The sequence below is a fragment of the Martes martes genome (genome assembly GCF_963455335.1).
Source record: "Martes martes genome assembly, chromosome: 6".
Classification (NCBI taxonomy): domain Eukaryota; kingdom Metazoa; phylum Chordata; class Mammalia; order Carnivora; family Mustelidae; genus Martes; species Martes martes.
Window position 1 is genome coordinate 63,277,848 of NC_137893.1, and position 20,774 is coordinate 63,298,621.

At 38.4% G+C, this 20,774-nt stretch overlaps 1 protein-coding gene across 1 annotated transcript; it reads right to left on the bottom strand.

The window, feature by feature from the left end:
* Positions 1 to 6,340: 6,340 nt before the first annotated feature.
* On the bottom strand, positions 6,341 to 11,058 carry SMIM28 (small integral membrane protein 28; the record flags this gene model as incomplete). Its single annotated transcript, XM_080805901.1, has 2 exons — positions 6,341 to 6,820; positions 10,948 to 11,058. 2 exons carry the CDS (start codon positions 11,056 to 11,058, stop codon positions 6,341 to 6,343), a joined length of 591 nt encoding a protein of 196 aa, XP_080662027.1.
* Between the last annotated feature and the right edge of the window lie 9,716 nt (positions 11,059 to 20,774).

Consider the following 20,774-nt stretch of genomic DNA (forward strand, 5'->3'; position numbering starts at 1 on the left):
TACATTGTATGATATCAATTTTTAAAAATTTGCTATACCGTGTCTTGTGACCAAGAATGTATGTGGTCAATCTTGGTGAATGGTCCATGTGAGCTTGAGAAGAATGTGTATTCTGCTGTTGTTGGATGAAGTCATGTACAGAAGTCCATTCTATTCAGTTGATTCGTGGTATTTTTCAACACAACTATATTCTTACTGATTTTCCACCTGCTAGATCTGTTTCTGATGGAGGGTATCTCCAACTGCAGTCATGGATTCATCCTTGATTTCTATTCTATCAGTTTTCCTTGCAACTCTATCAGTTTTTGCCTCAAGTATTTTGACACTCTGTAGTTAGGGGTATACGCATTAAAAAATGATGATGTCTTTTTGGAGAACTGACCCCTTTATCATTACATCATGCTACTCTTTATCCCTGATAACTTTCCCTGCTCTGAAATCTGCTCTGTCTGAAATTAATATAGTGCAGCTTTTTTTTTGGATTAGTAGTAGCATGGCATCTCTTTCTCCATCCCTTTATTTTTCGTGTATATGTGTCTTTGTATTTATTGTGGGTTTCTTGTAGACAAGATAGTTGAGTGTTGTTTTTAATCCACTATGATAATATCTTTATTTCTTTTTTTTAAAGATTTATTTATTTATTTGAGATAGAGAGAGAGAGAGAGAGAGGGCATAAGCAGAGGGAGCAGCAGGCAGAGGGAGAGGGAGAAGCAGACCCTCTGAGCAGGGAGCCTGATGTGGGACTCCATTCCAAGACCCTGGACCATGACCTGAGCTGAAAGCAGACACTTAGCCAACTGAGCCATCTAGGGACCCGGTATCTGTCTTTCAATTGGTGTATTTAAACCGTTGAACTTTAAAGTATTATCAATATGGCTGGGTTTATATCTACCATATTTGTTACTGTTTTCTATTCCTTCCCCTTGTTCTTTGCTTCTTTTTTGGTCTTCTTCTTTTGTCCTTCTAACTGAACATTTTAGAGGATTCCATTTTCTCTCATTTCTTAGCATATTGATTATACTTTTTGTTTTAACTTCTCTTAGTTGCCCTAGAGTTTGCAATATACATTTACAACTAATCTAAGTCAACTTTCAAATGATACTCTACAGCTTCACCAGTGGCGTAGGTACCTTATAATAACAAAATAGTCTTAATTCCTCCCTCCTGTTTCTTGTATTATTTCTGTTATTTATTTCACTTACATGTAACCTATAATCATCAAATACATTATTGCTATTATTATTTTGAAAACATTTTTACCTGTTAGATCAATTAAGAATAAGAAAATTTCCCAGTTTTGTTTGTCTGAGAAAGTCTTTATTTATCCTTCACTTCAAAGAATAACTTTGCAGAATACAGAATTCAGGCTGGTGTTTTTTTCTCTCTCTCAACCATTGAAATATTTCACTCCATACCACTAGATTGTGTGGTTTCTGAAGAGAAGTCAGGGTAATTCTTATCTTTGTTCTTCTACAGGTAAGGTGTTTTCTTCCTCTAGCCTCTTTTAAGATTTTTTAAAATTATTTTTAAAATTTATTTTATTTACTTTTTAAGTATGCTCCATGCCCAGCGTGGAGCCAAATGTGGGGCTTGAACTCATGACCCTGAGATCAAGACCTGAGCTGAGATCAAGAGTAGGATATTTAACCAACTAAGCCACTCAGGCATCCCAAGAATTTTTTTTTTTTTTAAATCTTTGATTTTCTGCAGTTTGAATATAGTACACCCAGCTGTAGGGTTTTTTTTTTTTTTGTTTTGTTTTGTTTCTTCTTTGGCATTATTCCTGCTTGGTGCTCTCTGAGCTTCCTGCATCTACTGTTTGACATTAATTTGTGGACATTTGCAGTTATTATTGCTTAAAATATTTCTTCTGGGCCTTTCTGCTTTTCTTCTCTTTCTGGTATTCCCACTATGTGCACATAACACCTCTTGTATTTGTCTCACAGTTCTTGGATATTCTGCTCTGTATTTTTTTTTTCTCTTTGCCTTTCTGTTTTAGAAGTTTCTATTAACATATCCTTAATCTCCAAGATTATTTCCTCAACTGTGTCCAGTCTACTAAGAAGCCCAGGAAAGGCATTCTTCTTTCCTGTTTCAGTGTTCTTGACCTCTAGCATTTCCTTTTGGTTCTTTCTTAGAATTTCCATCTCTCCATTGATATTACCTACCTGCTCCTGCATGTTGTCTACCTTACCCCTTAGAGCCCTTTGCGTGTTAATGATAGTTATCTTACATTCCTGTTCTGATAATTCTGGCATATCTGAGTCTGGTCCCAATGCTTGCTCTGTCTCTTCAAATTGTATTTTTGGGGGGGGGTTTGCTTTTGTTCTTGTTTTTTTGCCTTTTAGTATGCCTTACAGTTTTTGTTGAACGGTGGACTTGATAGACTGGGTAAGAGGAACTGCAGTAAAGAGGTCTTTCCTAATGTGGTAGTGGTTTGGTGGAAGGGGGGCAGGGTCTATAGTCCTATGATTAGGTCTCAGCCTTTGAGTGCAGCTGCTCCTCTGGGCTGTAAACCTCACAAGGGCTTCTCTGTTTTTTCTTTCACTCCCTTAAGTAGAACAAAATGGTTAGAGAAGCTGGAATTGGGTATTTTCCTTCTCCAGTGTAAGGCTAGAGCCACATAGGGTTAATTAATCCCCAGGTTAATTGGGTTTTGATAAAACCCAGCTGATTAGGGCCTGGTAAAACAGTTTCATCTGAGGGCACGGCTTGTGAAGAACAGAGTGCTCTGGCCATTTCAAAATGGCTCCTTTCCTTTCTTGCTCTACCAGAAAGCACGAGAGGCTTTTCCTCAGATCTCTACTGTGAGAACCCGGTAATGCTCCTGGGGCAAACTCACAGAGTATGGGACCCTTCTGGACTTTGTAACTCTCTGATTTGCCCCCTCTGAGCCTCCAGCAGTCTGTTGATTCCGATGTGGGCCTCCCTATGCCGGCACTGGTTCCTGAGGAGGTTTTTGCTCCTGGATTTCTACTCCGGTAAGTTGTGCTTCTGTTTCTCTCACTTTGGGGGCAGTGGTTTGTCCTGTGACCTCTGTTCTCTGATGGAGCCAAGAAGTGTTGATTTTCAGTTCAGCTTCTTGTTGTTGAGGAGTGAAGGCTGAAGGAGTGATGGTTCCAAGCTCCTTTCATGGCTGACCAGACATTAGATTCCTTTCCTTTTATAAAATGATGTCATGCCGATATTTTCTGGTCTAGTGTGGGATCTAGTGAAAATGTCCACATTCAAGTCACTGTTTCTATTATACTGCCTCCCATTCTTAACCTTTTCTGGCTATACAATTTCTTCCCCAAATACTTCTCAGTTGCTAAAAATCTAGTTCTTTGATTTGTGGATTTTCTTCAGTCCCACTTTGTCTGGGAGCACTAGCAACCAGTCCCACTGTGTTTGCCAGTTGTGTCAACATGTAAGCAAAGACGTAGTTACTCTGTTGTTGTTAATATTCTGCTTGCAAATCTGCTTTGGGAATTGAATTGCCTACAGCTGCATGTTGGCCTGGTGGCTTCAGGCATGTACAGAAAATGTTGAGTTATAAATGATGGTTCAAGGCTTGATTTATAGATCTAGTTTTCTCTCAGCCTGGAACCTTCCATCTATCCACAGTGAACTCAGCTGTGTTTTGTGGCCTAGTTACATCAATGAATTGCTTTCAGCCTTGATTTTTTATTAGAATCACTTGCTTTATTTCAGTTAAATTGGCCTAGGTGGGTCCTGGTATTGGTAAGTTCAAGTAATTCTACCATGCAACCGGGAGTAAAATCTGCTGCGCTATAGCAAGGGTCAGCAAACCTTTTCTTTAAAGGACCAGATAGTAAGTATTTCAGGCTCTGAAGGTCCTTACAACCTCTGTTGCAACCACTTAAGTCTGAAGTAGCAACCATAGGCAAGTGAGCACTAACTTGTGTTCCAGTAACTTCATTTCTAGACACCAGAATTTGAATTCATATAATTTCACGTGTCACAAAATCCTTCTCTCTTTGATATTTTTTTCAACTATTTAAAAATGTAAAAACCATTCTTGTCTCCAGGACGTGTAGTAACAGGTTGCAAGCAGGATTTGGCTCATGGGCTGTACTTCGGCATCCCCTGGTTAGGAGTTTATCTGCTGCTTCAGTTTGGTTCCAGAGGAGAACATCTTTCTTCCTCAGATCACTGATATATTTTAAAGGAGTCCTATCATTGACTATTTTATTTATTTATTTTAAAATTTTTACTCACTTATGTATGTATCTATGTATGTTAGCATGCAAGTGGGGGTAGGAGGTGGCAGAGGGAGAAGCAGGCTCCCTGCTGAGCAGAGAACCCCACGTGGGGCTCGATCCCAGGACCCTGGGATCATGACTCGAGCCGAAGGCAGGTGGTTAACTTATTGAACCACCCAGGCATCCCAGACTAATTCTGGAGCTAATTGCCTCATGGTTGCAAGATGGTTGTAGCAGCCCCAGGTCTACATGAGACATATTAACATCCAGCAAAGATGCACAGTATTTCCTCCCGTGTGTGTGTGTGTGTGTGTGTGTGTATTTTTTGTTTTTTAATGAGGCAACCTTTTCTAGAAAAACTCTCTCCTGCATATATCTCCCCTTAGGTCCCAAAGATCTGATCAGTTCCTGGTAGAGGAATTGAGATCACTGTGATTCACTCTCATGATGCCTCCCCTGGCGTTGGGAGCGATCTGGTCTGTCTTACACAAGTGGCCTTAGGATCCCAAACCAAATCATGGTTCTGTTAGCAAAGGAGGAGGAATGGAGGTTAGCAAAGGAGTTGGGAAAGAATAAAGATAGTTTCACCCAGAACTAGATTCTTAGGATTTTAAAAAAATAAAAATTTGAAGAAGGCTCTCTGCTGAGCTTTTCATTTCCATTTGTTTTATTTACTTCCCTTAATGGCCACCAGAGAATTTTTCAGTATAATTTTCCTGAGAGAAATTTTATTGATCTTCATTCTAATAGTTTATATTTTGCATTAGTCCTTAAAGATACTATTATTTCTCTCAGATTCTATTTAGAAATAAATGTATCCTATTTGGGCTTACTTTGTTATCGTCCTAAAACCGTATTACATTGTATATCTAGCATAAAACTGCTTATGTAAAAAAGTAAAAAAAAAAAGTTTTTTGTTCATTTTTAACCATCAAAGTGTCACCTGGTTTTTGTCTTATGAAAACAACAACAAAAGAAGAGTTTTACCAACAAAATTAGAGTATCAAATACAAGTTCTAGAATCATCCACATCACCCTCCTGCTTCCTCTAATACGTCCAAGGGATTTCTGGTCTGCATTCTGTGTGGTAAAAGCCCCACCTCTATCTCCCCATTTGAAAATCATGGAGGCAGATTTGTATCCCTTCCAAACTCAGCTGGCCTCCTCCTACTGAGCTCCTTGATGCCCAGCCAGGGGCATGGCCTGAAATTCCACATTTGCAATTTTCTTAGAAGAACGTCCAGTGCAGTGGAAGGTGCTCTAGCCTAGAGGGGAGAGGCTTCTGATCCCAGCTCTTGATGAGGTATTTAGTCTCAGACAAGTTACTTCTCATCCTAGTGTTGATACCTGTAAAACAAAAGTTTGGGCCATATGATTCATGGGGTCCCTGTTAGAGCTAGTCTAGGTTTCTCCTTACTGTGTGATCTGAAATTTTGACCTTTGCTTTCCAGTGTTAAACCAGTATCTACTCTGCTACTGCTGCTTGGTGTAGGCCACACAGTTGCTCATGGTGTCCCCTAAGATAATGTCCTGCCGTAGCACTGCGGGACAAGCCTTGATGCTCTAGTGGGAGACTGTCCCACCTAACAGCCAGGTCCCTTTCCCATTCTAGGAGGCAAATGAGAACACAAGTCAGCAAAGGCTACATCAGGAAGGAGATAATTTTGGAGAGCTTTATTAGTTTTTTAAAACTAAAATGTCTGCAACTGTCTGTACTTTCATTCTTAATATTGAGCCCCACTTTACCATTTTTTAACCACACAACTGACCACTGCAGCTCTAGAGATATTTTCCTTCTAGAACTCTCCAGCCATCTTGAAGCCCTCACATAAAAGTGAAGCCATAAAACCCCGAGGAACATGCATAGGAAGAACCGCTTTATTTGGTGGCAAAAGCCGTTTCCTTTGGCTTAGCAGCGTTCTCTTTTCCTTCAGAGCTCGTCCGCAGGCTTACCAGTAATTCTAAGGGTCTCTCAACTCACACAGAATTTTCCTATTTTTTTCCTCAAGGGTGTTAAATATTTTAGATAAGCCTAACCCTCCTCACGACAACCTAGGAGAAATTTTCCCTAAGGAACTTGAGAATGGTTAACCAGAATGATATCAGCTCGAAGCGCCCATTCATCCAGGAGTCTCTTAGGTCCAGAGGCCTCCCCGCCGCTCGCCTGGCCGGGCTGGCTCCGGGAGGGACTGCGAGCTCTGCTCTAGACCATTCCCAGCTGCCCTTTCTATCTGCTCCTCCCGGCCGGGGGAGCGCTCTTTACAGGGCGGGCCCGCCTCGGCCTCCGGAACCTCCGTCCCCGGGCGATTCCTGGTGGCTTCCTCGTAGGAGGGGGGCAGGCCCGTGCAGAGGAAGGCCGCCTCCCGGGGCACCGGGAAGTCCGGGAAGTCCTGCTCGCCGCTCCCAGGGAAGCCCGGCAGGAAGTCGGTGGCCTCCTCTGCGGTGGGGTGCGCTGGGGCGTCAGTGCTGAAAACCTGCCCCTGGGGTCGGAGGGCCTTGCAGTGACGGTACAGGAAAAGCAGCAGAAAAGCCAAGAAGAGCAGGATGGTCGCTGGAAGAAGGATGCACAGGAAGGGCTCCACGTCGTCTTTGGTGGAGCTTATCTTCCGGGTGCCCTGGAATTCCGGAACGAGGCTCGGTTAGGAGATGAAGAAAGACTTCTGCGTTCCTGAAGCTCCTCTCTTTGATCTTTTATTCCTATCCTCCTTACCCGCCCTGAAAACCACCATGCTCCTTTCTTTATGCCAATGGGCTTGAGCCCATGGGAAGTAAAGTAAATGGATGAGATAAAGGATGAATCCAGATGTCAAAATACGTATTGACATCCTACCATAGCTCCCTGAAAGTGAACCAGGAGAGTGGGTTTTAGCTGGTCAGCTCACCATGCATTCTTTGAACAGGAGCCCTTACTCTTTAAGGACTTATTTTATTTAGAATTAGACCAATAATGTGGTATTACCACAAAAAGGATCCTATGGAACTTAAATTATTTAATTCTGGAATGAATTCTGACATTAGGTGTTCATATGCCATATTAATATTTGAAGTATGAGTTGATCGCTGATGTTTATGATGAATGAGATTTTAAAATTCCTTCCATTTGTTTTTGCAATATTGGTAGGATCAATATGGAAACTTTTGAACTCTTTATAGAAAAAGAATTGTAGGGGCACCTGGGTGGCTCAGTGGGTTAAAGCCTCTGACTTCTGCTCAGTTCATGATCCCAGGGTCCTGGGATGGAGTCCCACATTGGGCTCCCTGCTCAGCAGGGAGCCTGCTTCCCTTCCTCTCTGCCTGCCTTTCTGCCTTCTTGTGATCTCTGCCTGTCAAATAAACAAAATAAAAATCATAAAAAAAATAAATTGTATTCTATTGCAGCCTAAAATTTCTCTAAGCGGCTGTGTAGCGATGATTTGCAGCCAAATTCCTGCAACATGTAGTTTATATCTGTTCAAGAGGGAAAAAAGCCTGAATTGAACAATAAAGTTTAATGAATCTTATATAAAAAACACCCCCTCCCCCCGCCAAGAAAAAGCCCTACCTAGTCTAGGTTATTATTAAACTAGATATGAGAAGATTTCTGCAGTATCTGTGCTTTGAGAGTAGAAGTCATTTGTGGATTCTATCTGGTATTAATACTAATTTTTTGGTTGTTAAGAGTACAATCTCTACAGTGTAAGCATATTTGGTGCTTTTTATGATATTCATCATCTGACTTCGCATCTCAGACTTCAATGCAAACATGAAATTAAATATTCCTGAAAGTTCAGAGATGCCTAGGTGGCTAAGTCATTAAGTGTCTGCCTTTCACTCAGGTCATGATCCCAGGGTCCTGGGACCAAGCCCATTATCCGGCTCCCTGCTTCTCCCTCTCCCACTCTCCCTGCTTGTGTTCCCTCTCTCACTGTGTCTCTTTCTGTCAAATAAATGAATCTTAAAAAATAAAAAAATAAATATTCATGAAAGTTCAGTAGTTAACAAAAAATTGCAGATAAATTCTTCAGCAACCTAGGAGGTATTGATTTTACAATATTAGCTCACAAGGTAATGATGGTTCCTGACAGAGTAAAGAATGTAATCACCATGAAATGATGCTTCAGCAGCAAGGCAGAGAAGCACCAAAAATACTGCCCCAAACTGCAGAGATGTTGCTTTAAATAAAGCTTTAAATAAAGCCAATAGTGAGGTATTAAAAAGCTTCTCTCTTATGTGAAGCATACAGCCACAAATGTGGATGCACTACTACAGAAGGAAAAAACCCTTGAAGCCTTACATTGTGTTTCAAACAAACAACCAAAATACTAAGCTCTTTATCTACTTATTTAATATAAAATATAATAATAAAACTACGATCTCTCCTTGATTTGGGGGGGTAAGAACAACTTTTGCTGTACTCTTTTGCTGAACTATTTTTTTAAAGATTTTATTTATTTATTTGACAGTGGCCATGACCTCTTAAGAGACTAGCTTGTCTAGTGGTGTTTGCATTGTCTTCTTTTCTTACTAAAGAATTTACAATTATGTGTTATGTTGATTCAAAATCAGATAGTTAATTTAGTATTTATATTGCCAGATATTTTGTCCTTGGTAAGATATGAGTTCAGATATTTTAGCTTAAAGTGCATAAAAATTAAAAGTGTGTGTTTTTTTTTTTTTTGTTTTTGGAAACTGAGTATCATTTTTGGGGTTTGACAGCTCTGGCTTTGAATTCTGGTAGGACTTTCTAATACTTGCATGACGACGGACCATTTATTAATCCCCTATGGGCCTGGACTTCCTTCTCTATGAAATGGAAATAATATCTTTTTTGAATGGTTGGGATGATGATTTAATGAATCAATGTGTGTAAAACACTTGGTGAATAACAGATATATATTTTTACCTCGGGAACTCACATGGTTAAATTTACTAGAAAATGAAATACTAAAAATAACTAGAAGAAGTCTAGAAATTTATTGCTAAGGTTAGAAAATGCAGTGAAAATAAAACTAGCATTACTATATTTACATTTTAATATATTTTTTCAGAAAAAATATTTTAGTAACAATAGATTTTATGTGTGTGATTGTTTTGTTTCTAAGTTATGGGTTCTTTGTTTTCTTATACATAATTTATCAAAACTATTAACTTAAAACCTGTTGTGATATAATAGGACTTTGATTACAAAAGCTATAAGAATAGATGAACTCATAAATAATTTACTACCATTAGTAAAATATCAAGTTGGACTCTAAAGCAATTTAACTATGTTTAGGCTTTTTCTCCAGATGAATTGTTAAAAATATTAAAGCTATTTAAACACTCTTCAACCTCGATAAACATGGATCATTATGCATGACTTAGTTTTCTTCATTCTCCATCAATTATATGGACGATAATAGTTTCTAAATAGTTGTGGGCATCAAATTTTAAATACTCTGTAAGTTCAAGATGCATAGAGTATAAAGAGACTTAAAGAGACTTCATGTTCTATTTAAAAGATTTTGTGTAATAGACCCTGTTGTTTATGGCTACGCCACTTATGGTATTATCACTATTAGTTGCATTTTTTTTTTTTTTGAAATTAGTTGCCAAATTAGTTGCCACAGTCCCCTCCTGTAATCAGTATTTCCATTGGTTGAGTTAAGTTTATCCAAATATCAAGTGGAACTAAAAGACGTATCTAAGATGGCAAATTCAGGCAATTTCTTGAGATAACTCCTCTTGTGTTATCTCTTGTGTCCTCTTCTAGTTAAGAGAAGAACAGAACAACAGGACAAATTTATGATGATGGTCTCCTTAGTCTTCTCTTTTACTAATTCTTGTTATGTTGGTTTAAGTTGTTTTGGATTTTTTTTTTTTTAATGTGGAAAGGATGTTTACTTCTCTAGTCAAATGTTATTTGTTTCATAACTTTTAATATTTTTGATACATATATTGACAGCTTTCTTGTTCAGGCAATATTTTTCAAAATGTTCAGTGAAGAGTATGACTGTTGAAGGATATAAAAACACAGGTAAATATATGCAATTATAAATGTTAAATATAAATAATACATAAATATATGAAAATATCTTTCTGTAAAAGGTAGTTTGGGAGAATGTAAATACCAACCTTGTCAGTTGATTTTCCAGACAACAAGAAATTAGGTTAATTTTCCTCTCTTTTGTAACAGCAGTATCTCTCCTTTTCCTCCTGATCATGAAACTGAGTTCTTAGGTTTCTACAAGTATTTTTCCTTTCTGCTGCCTCAGATTGAGGCTTCTTTGGTGATTCCCCAGACAAAGCAGAGCAGCTGCTGCATTTCTTAGAGACAAAAACCTCCTTAACCCTCTGCTACCCTGCCCGAGGTAAAATCCTTGGCTTCTCCTAACTCCTGGAAACACGTCATTCTAAAGCCACAGGGAGCCTCTTCGTTATTGTGTAGGTAGACATTGCTTTACTGTGCAAAGAAGAAAGTCCTAAAACCAAGGCATAAAGATTTGTTGACTCCTCCCTTCAGGTGTTCTTTGATAAACTTGATCTATCAGGAGTTCTTGGAACATATTTGTAGCAAGTTTGACTTGAATCCATCCTTGGTCAAAGAATACAACTTTCCAATTACTTTCTTAGACCATGCCAGTCAGTGAGTGAATATTTCTGTTCTACCCATAAAGTAAAATGTTGCTACTAAGTTTTAAGATCCTAAAAATATAGGCATAGTTGGTTTTAAAACTGACAAAGACACTTTGGGGAAGAAAAGGCTGAAGTCATAGATACAGACCTGCAGCTGGGTTTCCAGAAGAGGTAGGCTTGGTTCACTCGTTAACCACTCATATGTCCCCCTGCCGGCGTGGCCAAACTTCCTCCAGCTGCTGGCCATCAGTCCCCGCATGTTTCCATCTGACTGACGCACCGACCACCCTTCCACCTCGCCGCCCAGATTCCAGCAATACTGCTTGCCTTTGGCCTGGATCCAGCTTGGATGTGCTCGGCTGATGGCTGTTGGTAAACTCGTTCTCTGATGAGTGGCAACCGGGAAAAGAAACCAACCAGAGAGACCTCTCGGGGCTGGCTGTATTTAAATTCAGTGCCTCTGCATTTGTTTTTGTGGCCTTTATCACTGTGAGGATTGGCATCAGATATCAGACACAGAACAGATTTCAGACAGAGACATTCTCTGCATTAGTGTTATTACAGTGCAGTGGACGGTCTCAGTGAGTAAAAGCTGTTTATATTGAGATATAAATAAGACCCTCTCCCTTCCCTCACCACGTCCCTCTCCAGAGATAACAGCTCAGCAAGAAAAACTACCCAAGCTTAATTTCCTTTAATTATTTCTGGGTTCTGTGATACAGAGAGGAGGGATATTTGGTAGAGAAGCAAGAGTCCTTTATAACATTTTAGTGAATTATTTAGATGAAAGTTGCTAATGATAAAGTTGTACAGCAGCCAGACGGACAATAGCTCAGATTGTTTGGAAGAAATATTTGCTGGTTTCGTTAAAAAAAAAAAAATAAAATCACCAATACTTATTGGTAATCTTGGGATCTTTATAAAATCATTTATAATAAGCTGAGAATAAGGAACTTCCAATTTGAATATTCACTGAGATAACTTTGGGATATTTAATTAAACGTATTTGTGAAAACCTGAACATTTAAGACATGGTGGTTGGATTCTCTTTCTTTTAGTGGAGGAAACTTCAGTTTCAAATATTTATTCAATTCATGACAACTCAATATTGCAACTACCCACATCCTGATCTAAGCATCATTTCCCTCCAAGCAGCTGTCATGATGCTGAAAGAGTAACTAGGAATTTTTTCTAAATTAGAATTCTTCCCCACTGGCCCATGGTGGCCCATGGATAGGTTTTGGGGATGGGGTAGTGAACTCACTTCACTTGAGATCCAATTTCTGAGGAGAAGCCATCGTTTTCAATACCTTTTCTTTTCCTTTTCCTTTTTTTTTTTTTTTTTTTTGAGGAAAGATACACATTTTTCTACCACGGCACATCAAGCAAGTCTTGGCTACATTAACATATTTCTGGATGTCAGTTATTTCAAAATTTATTTCAAATGTAATATACTTCTGTAAAAAAGTTTCTTATAGAACTTGACAATGATTTGAAATTCATATGGAATGAGTTTATCTAGCCGGAAGCATTTTATTTTATTTTTTCAGTGTTCCAAGATTCATTGTTTATGCACCACCCCCAGGGCTCCATGCAATACATGCCCTCCTTAATACCCACCACCAGGCTCACCCATCCCTCTGCTCCCCTCCCAAACCCTCAGTTTGTTTCTCAGAGTCCACGGTCTCTCATGGCTTGTTACCCTTTCAAAGACAGCAGCCCTCCTTGATAGAGTTTGGCTCTTTGCCAAACTTCTCATTTGTGGTAAGTTTTCACCAAGTTTCCCAGCACCTGGATCAGTATCCTAGTGTGGAACCCTTTAGCACTTCCTCCTTTTAGTTCTTACCATGGATTAAGTTGATTTGGTGCTCTCAGTTAAAATATTGCTTTGTCCCACTGATGTGTTCCTACTTTAAGCCATACCTGTATCCCCACACTGGTGTATCCAAAGCATCTGGCCATCAGTGCACTTTGCCAATATTGTCTCCTCAACTTCTCCTCCACTCTATTGACTTCAATACCTTCACTTCTTAAGAAGCAAGTTGGAAATCTGGATCAAAAGCATTAAATAGGCACATGTAAATGTTGGACCCTTCTCTAGTACTGAATGAATCAGATACAAATTCCTGCTCTTCTGGATATATTTTTGGGGACCAAGAGAAACAAATCAAAGTATCAGATAATGTTAATATCAATAATCAATATCAATTGATATCAATAAAATAATATCAATAAATGTTATGGAGAAAAAGGAAGAGCAGAGTAAATATTGAAGGGGAACACTTTTAAGGGGGAAGTCAACTATGACCTCAGGAAAAGTAATATTTGCATAAAAAGCTAAAGGTTGCAAGTGATTCAGCCATGAAGTTATCAGATGGAAAAGCATTGCAGACTAAGGGAATAGTCAGTGCAAAGGCCCTGAGGCAGTCACATGCCTGGTGAGTTCTCAGAATGACTAGAGGGTCAGGGTGGCAGGAACAGTAAGCCAGGAAAAAGGTAGGATATAAAAGAGAGTGAGGATATGTCGGAGATGGTAGGACAGAGGGTTTATAGGGCATTGTAAGAATTTTGGCTTTTACTCTAAGTAAAATGTAGGAGCCATTTTACTCTAAGTAAAATGCGGAGTTTTAAGCAGAGGAGTGATAAAATCTGACCTCCAATTTTAAAAGGATCACTCAGGTTCATCTGTGTTGGAAATAGTATGGGGATTAGGGCAAATGGAGGGAGACCAGCTAAGGCCTCTTTTAATAATTCAGGAGAGAAATAATGGACCAGAGTAGTAACAAGGAAGTGGTGAAATTCTAGACATATTTTAGGCATAGAGCCAACAAGATTTCTGGAAGAACTGAAAGTGCTAAAAATGGGGGGAAAAATCAAGGAGGATTCTGTTTTAGGCTTCAGCAATAGGAAGGATGACCATTCTCCTTTACAGAGAGGGAGAAAGACCGGATGAGGCAAGTTGTGGTGTTGTTTTGTTTTGTTTTTACACAAGAGGAATAAAGAGAGTTGAGTTGGGACATGGTAAGTTTGCAATGTGTGAGTTTGGGTATTCCAATTTGGAGTTCAGGAGTGAGGACTAGGCCACAGTCAATAGTTGAAACTCATTGGCAAAGAGATGGTATTTGAAACTACAAGACTCACTGAGATCACCAAGAAAATGAGGGTCAATAGGGTGGGGAGACAGGGAGTGGCCAGTGAGGTGAAAGAGAACCCAAGAATGTGAGGTGTCCTGGAATCCAAAGCAGGAAATGTTTCTAGAAGGAGGGGATGATTGTCTGTCTCAAAAGGTAGGTACCATGTAAAGAAGTAAGAAGATGGGTGAGATTTACTACTGGATTTAACAAAATGAGCTTGGGGAAGGGGTGTCCTTAGTTATTTGGACAGGAGGAGTTTTGGTGGAGTGGTTGGAGCAAAGCTTGATTGGAATGGTTGTAAGAGAGAAAGGGGGAAGCAGAATAGGAGGTAGTGAATATAAACAATCTTGGGTTGTTTTTGCTTGAAAGGAGAGCAAAGGAATGATGTCGTAGCTGAATAGAGAAGCAGAGTTAAGAGTTATATACTCAAACAGAACAAGTTAATAAATTATAGAGAAATCATCAATATATGTCAACCCTCAATAGTTCTACTTCTAGGAATTCATCCTAAAAAGATAATCTGATGAATACGCAAAGATAATATGTTGTTGAAAGACAATTTAGCACACCTTAAATGTCTATAACAACAAACAGATTTTTAAAAATTCCACAAAATACTTAGCTAATAAGCGATCCACATATAAAGACCGATTATCACCTGAAAAGAAATACCAGAAAAATGTAAACATGTTTACCACATATTAAGATGAACTTGCCAGAAAATTTCATGTTTATTATAAATTTTCATGTCTCTGCATATAGAAAAAAGTCAATGTTAACAATGGTATTTTTTCTAGATGGTGGAATTATGAGGTTTTTTTTTTTTTTTGACGAAACTATGGTTCTTTTTGCTGATCAACATTGGTCATAGAGATATTCTATGAGATAGAGATAGAATAGAGATATTCTACTTTCAAGAATTACCAAGACTTCTTGTTTTTTTGATTCTGCTGGTTTGTGGAGCAGTTGGACCCAGGGAAGTCTGCTTTAGTTGTGAGACATAGTTCATCTTCTGGGTCAATAATGGAGAAAAATCCCTGAGAACTCCTGGTTAGGGAAGATTGAAATGAACTAAAGATGCCTATAGAACAGTAGTAGGTCTTTTTTCCCCATATTTAATTCTAAGCTAGTAAATGCATTTGAATTTTAGCAAACTGGTCAGTGCCCTTTCTCAGGATGCTATTATAGAAATTAAATAAACTTATATTTGATTAGGAGTACTGAAAACTAATCAGTGGATGGCAGGCAGTGCTGTGATGAATCACTCTGCCTGAACCAGAGTTCCATGGAGACCAAGGGTTCACTTAACGGTCAGCAGATCTGGCCTTGGGTTTTGTTTGACTTTGTCCCTGATACTCTGGAAGGGAAGAGTCCTAAACAATGTAACTAAATCCGCTAGCAATAATGGGCTGAGCGAGGAAGATATGCTAGAAATGATTTTTTTAAAAAACTAAACAAGTATGACAATAGAAAAGGAAAAATTATTGCTTTGAAGTTTACTTTGGAAAAATATGAACACTTATGGAAATGGAAAATTTCTGTTTTGAACAGAAGATTAAAAAATATTTTATGAAGCTATAATTAACATAAATTAGAATCTTAGTGTTATATGCAAATTCTGGTGAATCTTAGCATAACGATCTTCTGTGTTCTGTTTGATGAATTTTGACAGCTTTATTCACCCTTATAATCACCACGTAAACCAAGATATAAAACCTTTTCATCACCCCAGAAATTTCCTTTTTCCTTAAGTCAACTATTTTTAAATTCCTGTCTACAATGGAAAAATAATTTTAAAAATCTCAATTCCTCCCCCAGATCAAAAGCAGGATATGAAATGTATAAGTTTACTGTATTTTCTGGTTATGAACTTGGGTATCTTCAAGCATTTGGCCTTTATTTTTTCTATACCTGGAATCAAGGCAAGTCTAGTATATTTAAAATAGTATAATGATCACAAATGTTTGGAAATCAGATTGATATTCTTAAACTTAAAACTGGAACTATGTAGGTAGAGACGTTTAGATTAAAAATCCTTATGTAATTTGTCTATGCATGTTTTCTTTATTCATATATATGACAGGGAATGGGTTAGCTGGGGTGGAGGAGTTCCAGTATTTAATCCCTGAATTGTCATATATTATTATATTATCTATTTTTTTCACAACTATGAATTATAAGAATTCTTCCTAATTTTGCAGATTAGGAAATTAAGGATTAAATAATATTGGGGGAAAATTTGCCAAGGTTTTCCTAGATTCTATAATTCCTGGAGCCAGGTCTGGATGTCCCCATGCCTCATTGTCTGCAAAGCAAAGCAAGTTTAAGATGATGAGGGCTGTTCCGTTTCTCCAATATGTAGCTGCCTCCAGCTTGATGTGCAACCTAGAGCTGGCAAATGTTGTATGACTATAAATAAGAGGTCTCTTACAAAAAATCAGTTGCCTTCAAACTCCTTTCTCTACCATCATTTCTTTTTTGAAATGGTTTGCCTCTGTCACCATCAGCTCAGACACATGTGGCTGGCTCCCATGCCATACACATGCTTTCATTAGATCACAGGTTGTAGTCTGTGTTGAAATTGTCTGAAAGTCTTTCTTGACCTCCCCAATAGAATACAAACAATTGTCTTTTAAGTCTCTTCTTAGAACGCCCAGTCCAGGCATGATGCGCAGTGGGCACTCAAAGCCTTTGGGAAGAATGACGTTCCGGAGTCTCCTTTTACATGTAATCTCTATTGCTCTATTCAACACTGTCAGACGACCTCACCAGAGGGTTATTGGATTGTATGTACGGGACGAGGGGGCCTTTGGGTTGACCTGGGAGCTGCTGGAACTACATCTAGGTACTGGACTTGTTCTCTGCTCTGTGGAGGTCTCTGCTCAAACTCCACGGGGCTGGCCTTTGGGAATCTGTGGGTCTATACACTGTGCTACGCCATTCACTTGAGCTCATTCAAATCCCCCAAGAACGTGCATTTAAGCAAGGTCACTTAAAATATCCAAAATGCTCTTGGGAAAATTTTAATCTGAACCCCACATTTAGCAAGTAGTTTAGAGTGGAACAAATAACAGAAGTGGCATATGTCTGGGATAGGACAGCTCCCGAATAAACAGTAACTACTGTTGGCCATACAGAAGAACCTCTAGAACATCCATTAACTCTGATTTAAATACATGTCTTGAAGTCCTAGTTTGTATCAAGGTCTTTTCCCTGTGGTTTGGAATACTATCCTATGATAAATGCTTGATAGATCTGACCTCATGATTTAAAATAAGAGAAATGAATTCCAAATACACCTGGGTTGTTTTCATGTGAGGCCTGATCATGGAGACGTCTTTTCCTTCAGCAAGCCTTTTAGTATTTTTGAAATGATGATGTAATTAAAGTCACAGTGTCCAGGTTCCCAGTATTCCTTCCCCCATAGACATCAGTCAGTACTTGTGTGAGTTTGCCCAAATGATAACAACAATGAAACCTGAATATCCCCTACCCCTCCTACAAACACACACTTAGGCGAGCAGAATGAAATCTTTGGTGGGTTTGTGATTCCAGATAGAATTATGGAAATTCTTTTCAGGGGCAACCAGTTGGATTGTGTGAGAATTTTATTTATACCTTCATTCACTTTTTGTGGTTAATTAACCCATAGCAGTATTTCTGTTTACTGTCTCATTTCAAGAACTTCCATATGTACAAAAAATGGGCCTTTTAGCAACATTTCCACACATAGATCTAAAATATTGTCCTGTTTATTCCAGATAGTATTTTATGGACAGACTTGAGCTATTTAAGGATATATTTTCTTTTTTTCCTTCAAATTTTTATTTAAATTCCAGTTAGTCAACACACAGTGCAATGTTTGTTGTAGGAGAATTCAGTGATTCATCACTTACATACAACACCCAGTGCTCATTGTAACAAGCGCCCTCCTTAATACCCATCACCTGTCAGCCCACCCCCCACCCACATCCCTCCATCAGCACTCAGTGTGTTCTCTATCTTTAAGAGTCTCTTATGGTTTGTTTCCCTCTCTTTTCCCTCCCTTCCCATATGCTCACTGTTTTGTTTCTTACTTTCCACTTTTGAGTGAAGTCATATGGTATTTGTCTTTCTCTGACTTATTTTGCTTAGCACAATACGCTCTAGATCCATCCACTTCATTACAAATGGCAAGATTTCATTCTTTTTGATGGCTGAGTGATATTCCTGTGTGTGCGTGTATATGTGTGTGTATAATCCATTCATCAATCAATGGACATGTGGGCTCTTTCCATAGTTTGGCTATTATTGATAATGCTGCTATAAACATCAGTGTGCATGTTCCCCTTCAACTCGTATTTTTTTATTCTTTGGGTAAATACAAAGTAATGCAACTGCTGGGTCATAGGGTAGTTCTATTTTTAAATTTTTGAGGAACTTCCATATTGTTTTCCAGAGTGGTTATACTAATTTGCATTCCCATCAACACTGAAGAGGGTTCCCCTTTCTTTGCATCCTAGCCAACACCTGTAGTTTCTTGTGTTAATTTTAGCCATTCTGACAGGTGCGAGGTGGTATCTTATCATGGTTTAGATTTGTATAAGATGTATTTTCTTTTAATATGAAGTTGGTCCTAAGTCAAGCTAACCAGAAATGAGAAGATTCTGTTTATGTAGGCCACAAACATTGCATTCTAGTTTAAGATCCAAAGAACACAGCACAATTATATATGTCATTAGATGTTTTTAAGAGATTGGAGGACGAAGACAAGAGAAAATGCCTGACCTCAAGGCAATTACCTCTTTTTCTCTTATTGTATTCTGGCATAATTAGTTTTTTTTTTATTAACATATAATGTATTATATGTTTCAGGGGTACAAGTCTGTGATTCATCAGTCTTACACAACTCACAGCATTCACCATAGCACATACCCATCCCAATGTCTATCACCCAGCCACCCCACCCCTCCCATCCCTCTTCCCCTCTTCCCTCCAGCAATCCTCAGTTTGTTTCCTGAGATTAAGAGTCTCTTATGGTTTGTCTCCCTCTCTGTTTCATCTTGTTTCATTTTTTCCTCCCTTCCCCTATGATCCTCTGTCTTATTTCTCAAATTCCTCATATCATATGATGTGAGATCAAATAATTATCTTTCTCTGATTGACTTATTTCAATTAGCATAATAGTCTCAGTTCCATCCACGTTGTTGCAAATGGCAAGACTTTAGTTTTTTGATGGCTGCATAATATTCCATTTGTATATATGTCTCGCATCTTCTTTACCCATTCATCTGTTGATGGACATCTAGGTTCTTTCCACAGTTTGGCTATTGTGGACACTGCTGCTATAAACATTGGGATGCATATGCTTCTTCGGATCACTACATTTGGGTAAATACCCAGTAGAGGCACAATTAGTTTTAATCTGTCCTTTGTAATCAAAATATATAGGGGCTTCTCAAAATAAAGTATGGGGAAATGGTCAAAGTAGTGATCTTTCAATAGAATCTCTTTGTCAGAAATAGACATAAATTACACCTCATCTGTTAACTGTTCACAGCTGACCTGTTATATCCCTAAGAAGCTAATAAGGCAACAACTTCCCAGGAGAGCTTGTCCATGGCCCTGAATTACATTTCTCTTACTGATCCTGCTCTCTTTTGAGGTTTTAACCAAGAAGGGAAAATAAAACCTGAAAGAAATAACAAAGGATATAAATGATTCAAAATGTGGGTAATCAGCTTTTGAATAACCATTGAATTCTTTCTTGTCAGACTTTTATAAGAAGTAGTCAGATTTGAAATGACATCAACGCCCATATGTAGGAGAATGGCTGAACTGTGGTGCATCCAGACAAAGGCATACTATGCAGCTGTGTAAGAGAATAAGCATCTCCATGGATGGAGGATTGGGGATGTGGTGTTAGGGATGATAGGGACAATACCTCTGGGTATACTTTTTTGTATAATTCTGACTCTTAGAAGCTTCATAAGGTTTCATATATCCAAAAACTTATTTCTCTATAAATTGATCACTTTTATGTCTTCAAACTTACTGACATCATTGATACTAATTCTCTTTAAATCATACCTGTATCTATGGTTATGTCCTTTTTTTCCATCCCCAGTTTCATTTGTGCTTCCTATTTTTTCATCTTTGAACAAGATTACAGATTTGTCAGTTCTATTAATATTTTCTAAAGACTATGTTGGATTTCCTGATTCTGTCTTTTTTTTTCCTATTAATTTCCACTCTATTTCTTTTCTTTTTTCTTTGAATTTATTTTGGTGCTCTGATGGCCCTAAGTTTCTTGAGATAAATGGTTAACTCTGGACATTTTTAGTCTTATTTTCTTTATGATCAGTTAGGGCTATAAGTTACCCTCAGACTATTGCTTTAGCTGCATCCTCCAAATTTTATTATATAGAACTCTTATTATTTCTGAGTATTTTAAAAATTCAGTTATTTTTATTTGACCCAAGACTTAGACAAGTATTTAATTTCTACCAGTCAGAGGATTTTCTTTTTACACTTGTTTTTTTAAGATTTTATTTATTTATTTGATACACAGAGAGAGAAATCACAAGTAGGCAGAGAGGCAGGCAGAGAGAGGGGGAAGCAGGCTCTGCTGAGCAGAGAGCCTGATGTGGGCCTCGATCCCAGAACCCTGAGATCATGACATGAGCCGAAGGCAGAGGCTTAACCCACTGAGCCCCCCAGGTGTCCCTGACATATTTTATATATGTATATTGTATATATGTACATATATATGTGTATATATATACATATATATGTATGTATTTTGAAGAAGATGTACTGCTGGCCTCAGTAGCTGTTGTTAAGAAGCTAATTATAATTGTTA